Source organism: Oncorhynchus mykiss, chromosome 29 (genome assembly GCF_057628025.1).
Source record: "Oncorhynchus mykiss isolate SJ-2025 chromosome 29, ASM5762802v1, whole genome shotgun sequence".
Taxonomy (NCBI): domain Eukaryota; kingdom Metazoa; phylum Chordata; class Actinopteri; order Salmoniformes; family Salmonidae; genus Oncorhynchus; species Oncorhynchus mykiss.
In genome coordinates, this window is record NC_143050.1 from 31,875,165 (window position 1) to 31,887,500 (window position 12,336).

Below are 12,336 nucleotides of genomic sequence, written 5' to 3' on the forward strand. Positions count from 1 at the left end.
AACTAACTTTACTGTACTGACTTTATTTTTATTTTAAAAAAATAAAACATTTAACTAGGAAAGTCAGTTAAGAACAAATTCTTATTTTCAATTCTTATTTGTTGCAGTATCATGTACACGTTGAACGTGGCTTTTCAATAGCAAAACAAATTGAAAATATAACTTTCACAACAGTGACAAACCACTAAAAAGAGACTAGCCTGCTGGCCTTACTGGGTCGATAGGAACATTTCGCCCGAGCTATTTAGGAGAGACATCACACCTGGCACAAATGATTGTCTAGATGTGTTTTTCCTGTCCGAGGGGTGCCCTAAACCTGCGCCCAGAGGGGAGTAGTTCAAAGTCCGGGTACAGGGGGCTGGCTTGGATTCGAAGCCCATAACACCTATCCGTTTTCATAGGGGCTTAAAAGCTCTCATCACCCCACATTTAACCTGCTATCAGATTAACTAAAGCTGTCAATGCCCTTGTTCTCTGTACAACAAAACTTTCAAGAGAGGCTCCATAGAACAAACTTCTTTAAGACTCCAAATGAACATCATTATCAATCCAAAGATCCATTACATGAAAGCAACCCAAAACATGTCCTTATTGTATTTCCACTTATAGTTCCATGTGCTTACGGTTACTGCAACATAATGAATGGGCCTAACATTCATTGATTTGATCAGACGAATACCATGTTATTCTCAACTCTAAGAGGTCAGGGGTCAGTGACTCACCTTGAAGGACTGGACAAAGGTCCACAGCAGGATGCGGATGGTGTAGCCCTGCCTCAATAGCTTGATGAGCCTGGCCGCCCTGAAAAGCCTCAGGAAACTCAGGTTGATCAGCTTGTCCTGCAGGACGAGACACAAACTGTACATCCATACTGGTCCTGGAACAGATCTGGGTTACACTAAGAATGGTGAAAGCAGATCCATTTTCCGTGAGGTGAAGAGTGTCTACCTATCCATTTATGTAACTGCTTCAAGTCATCTAATAACTATTGCACTACATAACATACATGTGTTAAGGAACAAGTTAGGACCAAGACCAAAAGATGGACTGGCCTCCAAGGGAAGAGTCAAAAGCAGCGGGAACAAGAAAAGTCACTTACCGTCTAGAGCGGCCCATAGTGTCAGAGAGGAGGCAGAGGGATGGCCCATAATGTCAGAGAGGAGGCAGAGGTTGGCAGAGGGATGGCCCATAGTGTCAGAGAGGAGGCAAAGTGATGGCCCATAGTGTCAGAGAGGAGGCAGAGTGATGGCCCATAGTGTCAGAGAGGAGGCAGAGGTTGGCAGAGGGATGGCCCATAGTGTCAGAGAGGAGGCAGAGGTTGGCAGAGGGATGGCCCATAGTGTCAGAGAGGAGGCAGAGGGATGGCCCATAGTGTCAGAGAGGAGGCAGAGGGATGGCCCATAGTGTCAGAGAGGAGGCAGAGGGATGGCCCATAGTGTCAGAGAGGAGGCAGAGTGATGACCCATAGTGTCAGAGAGGAGGCAGAGTGATGGCCCATAGTATCATAGAGGAGGCAGAGGGATGGCCCATAGTGTCAGAGAGGAGGCAGAGGGATGGCCCATAGTGTCAGAGAGGAAGCAGAGGGATGGCCCATAGTGTCAGAGAGGAGGCAGAGTGATGGCCCATAGTATCATAGAGGAGGCAGAGGGATGGCCCATAGTGTCAGAGAGGAGGCAGAGGGATGGCCCATAGTGTCAGAGAGGAGGCAGAGGTTGGCAGAGTGATGGCCCATAGTGTCAGAGAGGAGGCAGAGTGATGACCCATAGTGTCAGAGAGGAAGCAGAGGGATGGCCCATAGTGTCAGAGAGGAGGCAGAGTGATGGCCAATAGTATCATAGAGGAGGCAGAGGGATGGCCCATAGTGTCAGATAGGAGGCAGAGGGATGGCCCATAGTGTCAGAGAGGAGGCAGAGTGATGGCCCATAGTGTCAGAGAGGAGGCAGAGGTTGGCAGATTGATGGCCCATAGTGTCAGAGAGGAGGCAGAGGGATGGCCCATAGTGTCAGAGAGGAGGCAGAGTGATGGCCCATAGTGTCAGAGAGGAGGAAGAGGTTGGAAGAGGGATGGCCCATAGTGTCAGAGAGGAGGCAGAGGTTGGCAGAGGGATGGCCCATAGTGTCAGAGAGGAGGCAGAGGTTGGCAGAGGGATGGCCCATAGTGTCAGAGAGGAGGCAGAGGTTGGCAGAGGGATGGCCCATAGTGTCAGAGAGGTTGACAGAGGGATGGCCCATAGTGTCAGAGAGGAGGCAGAGGGATGCCAAAGGGCAGGCGCCAGTAAAGTCATAGCAGAAGATGGAAACACAGCGAGAGAAAGAGAAAGAAAAAACAGAGAGAGAGAGAGAGAAAGTAACAGTAAACGGACTACTCCAATCCACTTTAGTGCTACTGTGCTGCAATCTGCACAGAGGCTTTTCCTGATCCCCATTTCAAACTCTGCCTGCCACTTCTGTCTGTCCCCAGCTCCATACTAATCCATCCAGCATGAGACACTGAGCACTCAGTCCTGGCAGGAAGCTCTCAGCTATCCCCATCAGCTCTCTAGTAGGATCTGCTGTTGACTTCAACTTATTACCTCATCACAAGTACTGTAACTGGGTTAAACCTTGTGAAATGACTTTCCACTGGACACATCCTCCTTCAAGGAGTAAAGTTATTATGAGTGAAGTCATACAGGCAGGACAGCATATAGGAGTATCCCTTTTGGCTGATGTCTTTACATATATGAAGTTGAATGGGCACATTGTACTGTGGCAGCTCTTACAGAAAGTACGATACTACATAGGGACATGGCAGCAGAGCTTACCTTAATCTCTGTGACCAAGATGTCCGTGATACTTCCCAAAACTGTCACAAAGTCAAACACATTCCAGGCTGCCTTCAGGTAATTCTGCAAACAGGGGAAGAGAGAGAGAGAGAGAGCGAGAGAGAGAAGGATAAAGAGGTTTTATTGTAATTAGTACCAAAGCTTTGCTCTTCAAATGCTTTTCTCTCAGGCCACTCTCTACAGAGCATGTCTTCTAAGCTCCTCAAATGAGGCAGCGTTTAATGAGTTGGTCTGAGTTTCATTAAAGGGCCGTCCATCTATAGCCTACAGTGTGTCACTAACTCCCTGACACGCACAAACAGGCTTAAGGGATGGGCTGGGGCCTTTTATGACTGTTTGAGTACTCTCATTATTATTTTTCGAGTACTGAAGTACTTCAATAATTAAAAAAGCTATTTTTCGAACAAGGGTGGCAATGTAAAAAAAATTGCGCAATTATCTACATGCCAACAGTGAGCAACAATGCCTAATTATCATAACCTTTACAGGTAACAAATCCTAATTGCAAAAATAAAAACAAGTGTCGTTTAAGATTAATTTATTGAAACTGTAATATCAACTTGTTATATTGTGTTGGTCCCATGTGTTAGTCCCATGTGTTGGTCCCATGTGTTGGTCCCATGTGTTAGTCCCATGTGTTGGTCCCATGTGTTGGTCCCATGTGTTGGTCCCATGTGTTGGTCCCATGTGTTGGTCCCATGTGTTGGTCCCATGTGTTAGTCCCATGTGTTGGTCCCATGTGTTGGTCCCATGTGTTGGTCCCATGTGTTAGTCCCATGTGTTAGTCCCATGTGTTAGTCCCATGTGTTGGTCCCATGTTTCATGAGCTGAAATAAAAGATCTCATAAATGTTCCATATGCACACAAAGCTTATTTATCTTAAATGTACATCACCGTCAGTGAGCATTTCTACCTTGCCAAGTTAATTCATCCATCTGGACGGCCCTTTAATGAAACTCAAACCAACTCATTAAAAGCTGCCTCAAATGTCTATTTCATGTATAATCTGTGATACTGGGTTGCAATTCCACATTGTACACTGCATGGGGATGAATTATGTCCAGAACATCAGTTTGGTGAGTAGGCCTAGGCTTAATGATTCTGATGAAAATACACTCTGTCTTTATCAAACTAATGTTTCTGCATATTGTCAGCGTGGAACGTGTTTATGTTTGGGGGGGTAATAGCCTCAGCTAACCAATTCTAAATGTCACTAGCAGTTGGCAAAGTAGAGTCGTCACTAACGTTAGTTACCAACAAGCACAAAGTCATAAACTCTGATGGTATCTACAATTTTGCTTCTTAAAATCTGATTTTAAACTTAACCCTGACCTTAACCACACTGTTAACCTTATGCCTAACCTAAAAATGTTAACTAAAAAGCAAATGTTTATTTTCATTCATTTTTACGATATAGACAATTTTGACTTTGTGGCTGTGGTAACTAGTGACAACCGCAATGTAGCCGATAAACGGAAAATAACACAATTATTCCAAAACTGTAGCTCAGTGATGGAACACATACGGTATTTCTGTATAAAACTGTCTTCCTTCCAAGGAATGTAGCTTGTGTATCCCATCAGTTAGATCCGTTTCTATAGGAGCGCTATAGGGAGCGCTCGGAAATTCTATCGAGTGAGTGAGACATGGAGGGGAAAGGGAATTTAGGGAGCAAAACTGTGATGCTTGGCTTGGTTTATTTTTTGTACAAATTGAACAGTCAGATCAAATGAATGCTGTCTTCAAGATAACATTTAGACCAAATAGTTTTACAGTATTTGAAGAAGAAAAAAATCTCTTGAGTTAAAGATCGAGTTTTGACGTCAGTTAGAGAACTCAAGCACTCAATTACTCCTGCTATCCCTATGTAAGGTGCAGACACCACACCACACACTCAGATGCTTCCAAACAGTGGCACAGACATCCTACTCTGTCAGGTGGCATGGCAGTGAGCGTATGCTCTTCCTGGGGAACACAACGATTAGAGAAGCCAAGGTTTAAAATGGACGAGGCTCCTAGAGAGAGGAGAGAGAGAGAGAGAGAGAGAGAGAGAGAGAGAGAGAGAGAGAGAGAGAGGGAGGCCCATCCGTCTGTACTAAGTGCTGAACAGGTGGAGGTAAGCGGTGTGTGAGAAAAGCCATTTAATACATGAGCCTGGTAAGTGGGGATGAAGCTGGAGATTAAATGCCTCGCTCAGGGACCAGACGGCCCGGCGCTGCCTGGGATATTTATCCCTCCCACACCTCTGCTTTACCTTCCCACCCTCATCCTCTCATCTGGAGCTGTTGCGTCATCCCCAACACACACACACATGCATGCATGCTCGGGTCATGCACACACACAGCTCTCCCCCTGTGGCTCTTGCTAAAGGCTTGCCAGCTTACCCTCATCCTATTCCCCCTCCCCTTTTCCTCAAAATGTCCCACATTTTCTATCTTTGCCTCTCTGTTTCTCTCTCTTTCCCACCTTGCACTCTTAGCAGAAAGAGTTCCAAAATGGTTCTTCGGCTGTCCCCATTGGATAACCCTTTTTGGTTCCAGGTAGAACCATTTTGGGTTCCATGTCAAATCCTCTGTGGAACGGGTTCTACTTGGGACCAAAAAGGTTCTACTGTACCTGGCACCAACAAAGGTTCTTCAAAGGGTTATCCTACGGTGACAGCAAAATAACCCTTTTAGGTTCTAGATAACACCTTTTTGTGTGTGCAAGTCAAACTAGAGTCATCTATTTTTCCAAAAAGGACATCTTGAGTGATTCCAAAGTAGTCTACACCCTATCTTCCCAAATGCTTGGATAGTGACCATTTCCAGTAGTGTATGGAGAGAAGCAGGCTCACCAGTGGTCCAAAAGCGATGATCTTCAGGATGCACTCCAGTGTGAAGAGAGCTGTGAACACGATGTTCAGGTACTTCAGCATGGCCTCGTACAGCTCCGGAGCACCGTGAAACTGAGGGCAGAGGTCAGGAAAACGTCACAGGTCAACTTTCACTCCCACTGAACATGAGTGAAATGATAATGGGCATGCCCATTTCCAATGTCCTACAGACATACTGTACCATTGCAATACCTGTGAAAGTGATCCTTCCGCTCTTTCCTCATCTTTCTGTCAATCTGTCACACGCACACGCACACACACCTATAGTACACAAGTCCGGGTGGCCATTTGATAAATTGTTCAGCAGTCTTAAGGCTTGTGGGTAGAAGCTGTTAAGGAGCCTTTTGGTCCTAGACTTGGTGCTCCGGTACTGCTTGCCGTGCGGTAGCAGAGAGAACATTCTATGACTCGGGTGACTCGAGTCTTTAACAATTTTATGGGCCTTCTTCTGACAGCGACTATTATATACTGTAGATCCTGGATGTCAGGAAGCTTGGCCCCAGTGATGTACTGGGCCGTACGCACTACCCTCTGGAGCACCTTATGGTCAAATGCCGAGCAGTTGCCATACCAGGTCGAAGATGCAACCAGTCAATGGTGCAGCTGTAGAACTTCTTGAGGATCTGGAGACCCATGCCAAATCTTTTCAGTCTCCTGAGGGGGGAAAGGTGTTGTCGTGCCCTCTTCACAACTGTCTTGGTGTGTTTGGATCATGATAGTTCGTTGGTGATGTGGACACCAAGGAACTTGAAACTCTCGACCCACTCCACTTCAGTTAGGAGACCGTAAAACAGCAGCCATCCCCTCCGGCGCCATTATTCACTGTACATGATGTGTTACCCAGTTCTTTGTTTGAGACAGCCAACTGAATGAATGGGCAGAAAGACAAGAATGTTGTCTATGCATCAGTGCATTGTACTCGGTGTGTAAAACACCGTCCCTCAGTCTGACAGACCTGTACAGGTCAACACCTGGAGATAAGCCAGCTGGATCAGCAATGTAAGGGTATTAGCATCAGAGAAGCTGCTCCTAAAACTAGCTTGTACGTCAACAATGGATACGTTTAAAGTATTCTTCCAAATTATACTGCTTACTCATTCCAAAACCCTCTCCCAAAAGTTATCCCACTCAAGGTAGACATTTTCCCTTACAACAGATCGAGGATTAGATTTCACAACCACCAAATATCAGCGTCACTGACCTTCATCATCAGCACCACAGTGTTGAGTGCGATCATGGTCATGATGGAGTACTCAAAGGGCGGCGACACCACAAACTTCCACATCTTATACTGAAACGACTGCTTGTCAGCTGGCATGTAGCGCGTCAGAGGCTTGGCATTGATGGCAAAGTCGATACAAGCTCTCTGTGTTGGAGGTGGGAGGGAGAGACGGAGGGACGGAGGGAGACAAAGAGGGATGAGGCAGGATAGAGGGAGGGAGGGAACAAAGTACATAAAAAAAACCTTTTAAGATTATCTTAGAAGTATATTATGTATAAGTTTGTGAAACTCACTCATCTCCCTAATCAGATCTGATATTGTTCAAACACTGATTATTAGTATAAAAAAAGCTAAACATAAAGTAACAACTAAGGCTACACAATTCTGGGAACTTGGAAGAAATCCAGTTTCTTTTTTTTTTCAATCAGGAGTTCGGGAAAACTAGGGAATTTATTGAAAGTTCTGGGAATTTTGCAATCCTAGTAAGGACCAAGGTACAATCAAATGAAAAACATCAAAACTAACGTCCCACTGGCGCTGGCATGCATCCCAACAGTTTCCAAACGTGTTTAATATCTTCACACAAGGCAGCAAAACCAGTCTCACTCGCCAGTAGTTTACCAACCTGAAGCACAAAATCTGTGTCCCAAATGGCACCCTATTCCCTTTATAGTGCACCATAAATGGAATAGGGTGCCACTTGAGACACACTAAGTGAAACTCTGTATGATGTAGGAAATAGACACACATAATGTGTGTGTGTGTGTGTGTGTGTACCTCGTTCTTCTCCAGACTACACTCTGACATGGCCTTGTCTCCCTGTTCCTGGAAGGTGATGATGATGAGAGCCACAAAGATGTTGACGAAGAAGAAGGGAAAGACCACAAAGTAGACCACATAGAAGATAGAGGTCTCCATACGGAAGCCTGGGCTGGGGCCCTGGTCCTCATAGGTGGCATCCACAGAATGCTTTAGGACCCTGGAGAGAACAGGCAAACACAGAGGCATTTATAGATTAAAAGGGGCAGGGTAAATGTGGCTCTAGTGGCTGAACTTGTGTCAGTTTCGCATTTTTCACACTAATGGTTAGGGTTAGGATTGGGGGAGGGGAAGCTGATCCTAGACCCATATCTAGAGGAAACTTCACTCTGGGGCTACACAAACATGAGACAATGCCAATTACACTGAACTAAGAAGACAAACATGCAACTATTGTGCATATGTTAAGTAATGTACAGTGATTTTGTATACAGCAATATTGGGTGTCTAAGACAATTTCCCTCTGGAGGACATTCTATCCTAACTAGCTTATTTGTTATAGCCAATACAGATGGCAGCCAAGGGAGGGCACATAGAGTGCCTTCAGAAAGTATTCATGCCCCTTGACTTATTCCACATTTTGCTGTGTTACAGCCTGAATTCAAAATGGATTAAGTCTATTTTTTCCCACCCATCTACACACAATATGGCATAATGACAAAGTGTTTTTTTATTTTTTTTGCAAATGTATTGGAAATGAAATACAGAATTTATTTACACCCCTGAGTCAATACATGTTAGAATCACCTTTGGCAGCGATTAGAGCTGTGAGTATCTAAGAGCTTCGCACACCTTGATTATACAATATTTGCACATTCTTCTTCTTAAAATTCTTCAAGCTCTGTCAAGTTGTTTGCTTATCATTGACAGCCATTTTCAAGTCTTGCCATAGATTGTCAAGACGATTTTAAGCCAAAACTGTAACTAGGCCACTCAGGAACATTGACTATTGTTTTGGTAAGCAAGACAATGGCCTTGTGTTTTAGGCTTGGTTATTGTCTTGTTGAAATGTGAATTTGTCTGTTGGAAAGCAGACTGACTCAGGTTTTCCGCTAGGATTTTGCCTGTGCTTAGCTCTATTGCGTTTATTTTTATTTAAAAAAATATCCCTTGTCCTTGCCCGTGAGAAGCATACCCATGACATGATGCAGCTACCACCATGATTGAAAATAGTGATGTGTTGTGTTGGATTCGCCCCAAACATAACGCTTTGTATTCAGGACATAAAGCTAATTTCTTTGCCGTTTTACTTTAGTGCATTATTGCTTGCATGTTTTGGAATATTTGCATTCTGTAAGGATTTCTTCTTTTCACTCAGTCAATTCAGTTTAGTATTGTGGAGTAACTACAATGTTGTTGATCCATCCTCAGTTTTCACCTATCACAGCCATTCGACTATGTAACTGTTTAGAGTCACTATTGGCCTCATGGTGAAATCCCTGACCGGTTTCCTTCCTCTGCAGCAACTGAGAAGAAAGGACGCCTGTATCTTTGTAGTGACTGGGTGTATTGATCCACCATCCATAGTCTAATTAACAACTTCACCATGCTCAAAGGGATATTCAATGTCTGCTTATTTGTATGTGCCCTTCTTTGTGAGGCAATGGAAAACCTCCTTGGTCTTTGTGGTTGAATCAGTGTTTGAAATTCACTGCTCGACCGAGGGATCTTACAGATAATTGTGTCTGTGGGATATGGGATACAGAGATGAGGTAGTCGTTCAAAAATCACGTTAAACACTATTATTGCACACAGAGTGAGTCCATGCAACTTATTTTCTGACATATTTAGGCGTGCCATTACAAAAGGGTTGAACACTTACTGACTCAAGACATTTCCTAATATTTTATAAATTTGTGTGTAGGCCAGTGACACACATTCTAAATGTAATTTGTATTAAATTCAGGCACAAATACTTTCTGAAGGCACTGATTAGGATATGTGTTGTACAAGCATGTTGTGAAATAAAATGCTATACATTTACTGGAACAAAGCATGCCCAATATTGATCTGTCACCTCCAGGGGATATGACTATAAAGCATGGAATAATAGAATGTTCACCAGGTTCACCATTTTATTTCACAACATGCTTGTACAACACATACTGTATCCTTATCAGTTCCTTCAGAAAGTATTTATACCCCATGACTTTTTCCACATTTTGTTACAGCCTTATTCTAAAACAGATTAAATCCTTTTTTTCACTCATTAATCAACAAACAATACTCCACAATGACAAAGCATTTTTGATCATTTCTAAAAAAAAATCTAAACTGAAATATCACATTTACATAAGTATTCAGACCCTTTACTCAGTACTTTGTTGAAGCACATTTGGCAGCGACTTTAGCATTGAGTCTTCTTGGGTAGGATGCTACAAGCTTGGCACATCTGTATTCGGGGAGTTTCTCCCATTCTTCTCTGCAGATCCTCTCAAGCTCTGTCAGGTTGGATGGGGAACGTTGCTGCACAGCTATTTTCAGGTCTATCCTGAGATGTTCGATCAGTTTCAATCGGCCACTCAAAGACATTCAGAGACTTGTTCCGAAGCCACTTCTGCATTGTCTTGGCTGTGTGCTTAGGGTCGTTGTCCTGTTGGAAGGTGAATCTTCGCCCCAGTCTGAGGTCCTGCATGCTCTGGAGCAGGTTTTCATCAAGGATCTCTCTGTACTTTGCGCCGTTCATCTTTCCCTCGATCCTGACTAGTCTCCCAGTCCCTGCCGCTGAAAAACATCCCCACAGCATGATGCTGCCACCACCATGCTTCACCGTAGGGATGGTGCCAGGTTTCCTCCAGACATGACGCTTGGCATTCAGGCCAAAGAGTTCAATCTTGGTTTTATCAGAGCAGAGAATCATGTTTCTCATGGTCTTTACGTGACTTTTGGCAAACTCCAATCGGGCTATCATGTGCATTTTACTGAGGAGTGACTTCCGTCTGGCCACTATACCATAAAGGCCTGATTGGTGAAGTGCTGCATAGATGGTCACCTCCCTGACCAAGGCCCTTCTCCACCGATTGCTCAGTTTGGTGGGGCGGCCAGCTCTAGGAAGAGTCTTGGTGGTTTCAAATTTCTTCCATCTAAGAATGTTGGAGGCCACTGTGTTCTTGGGGACCTTCAATGCTGCAGACACTTTTTGGTACCCTTTGCCAGATCTGTGCCTTGACACAATCCTGTCTCGGATCTCTACGGACAATTACTTCAACCTCATGGCTTGGTTTTTGCTCTGACATGCACTGTCCACTATGGGACCTTACATAGACAGGGGTGTGCCTTTCCAAATCATGTTCAAATCAATTGAATTTACCACAGGTGTAGTCCAATCAAGTTTTAGAAACATCTCAAGGATGATCAATGGAAACAGTATGAACCTGAGCTCAATTTTGAGTCTCATAGCAAAGGGTCTGAATACTTATGTAAATAAGGTATTTCAATAAAAAAAAGTACATTTGTTCAAAATTCTTAGTAAGTACAATGGTTTATTTTTTCTCTCAACATTTGATTTGTTTTGAGTTCAAGCAACTAATTTGTTTAGGTAATATCACATATAAACCCGAGGGCCCTCTATGGTCAGGGCGTGACATTGTCTTGTTTGGGGGAGGAGCTCTTTAGAATAATACCCAGCATGCTTTGCAACTGTACATTTTTACATTTACATTTTGGTCATTTAGAGGATCTTTCTTTGTAGTAAGAACAACCTGAAGAAACACACTTATTGCACCAAAACATATGACGTTTAGAAGATATATTTATTAAGTAGCAACAGCTTGAAAATATTGATTTTGTGACATGTTTATGTAACTCAAACATATTGAGTTACAAAAATGTCTGTACCTGTACTCTGATATTGTAGTGCAACGGGTTTCCACAACGGTTTTGAGTAATGGGGTTTACAGTGAAGAGATGTGCTATTCCTTCTCAAGCCCTAGTCGCTGGGTTACAGGGAATAGAGACATTTTGATTTAAGGATTATTCTAACAGCTAGTTAACTCATTTTACATAACTTATACTGTGTAGCCCTGCATTATCACTTGGGATTAATGATGTGGAAAGAGAACGAGAGAAAGACAGAGGGGGGGGGGAGCGATGAAAAATGACTGACAAGCTGAGGAGAGCACATAAGACACTCCAGCACCGTGAAGATTCTACATGTCATATAAATCAGGGTAATGATGAGGGACATACTCTGTACGTTCAATAGGGGTTGAAGGACCCCGTTGGAACCCTCTCGTCTGCCCGGGAAGCTGACTGGCTACCCTGTGGTTATGTGAGTATGTGATGTGTAGGTGATTGGCTAACCAGTGATTATGTGACTGGGTTATTTCCAGTAATTGGCTGGCCTGAGCCACTCTCTGCAGCCTATTGGCTGGTGTGAGGCGTGGGCTACTCACATTGGCCAGCCCTCCCCAGTGGAAACGGTGAAGAGGGTGAGGAAGGCCCACAGCACGTTATCATAATGGAACTCGTACTTTCTCCACTCACGATCCTGGGCAGCCACGTCATCACGGTCATAGTCCAGAAACTTACCCCTGATGAGAGAGAGAGAGAGAGAGAGAGACAGAGAGAGAGACAGAGAGAGAGACAGAGAGAGAG

At 44.0% G+C, this 12,336-nt stretch overlaps 1 protein-coding gene across 1 annotated transcript in view; it reads right to left on the bottom strand.

The window, feature by feature from the left end:
* cacna1bb (calcium voltage-gated channel subunit alpha1 Bb) overlaps positions 1-12,336 on the bottom strand; it is a 214,443-nt gene that overhangs the window by 31,633 nt on the left and 170,474 nt on the right. Inside the window, exons 28-33 of the mRNA XM_090227038.1 lie at positions 12,135-12,272; positions 7,699-7,900; positions 6,901-7,065; positions 5,661-5,771; positions 2,804-2,887; positions 723-839 (exon numbers count right to left, since the gene is read on the bottom strand). Coding sequence (XP_090083164.1) covers positions 723-839; positions 2,804-2,887; positions 5,661-5,771; positions 6,901-7,065; positions 7,699-7,900; positions 12,135-12,272 — 817 coding nt within the window. The remainder of the gene's footprint in view (positions 1-722; positions 840-2,803; positions 2,888-5,660; positions 5,772-6,900; positions 7,066-7,698; positions 7,901-12,134; positions 12,273-12,336) is intronic.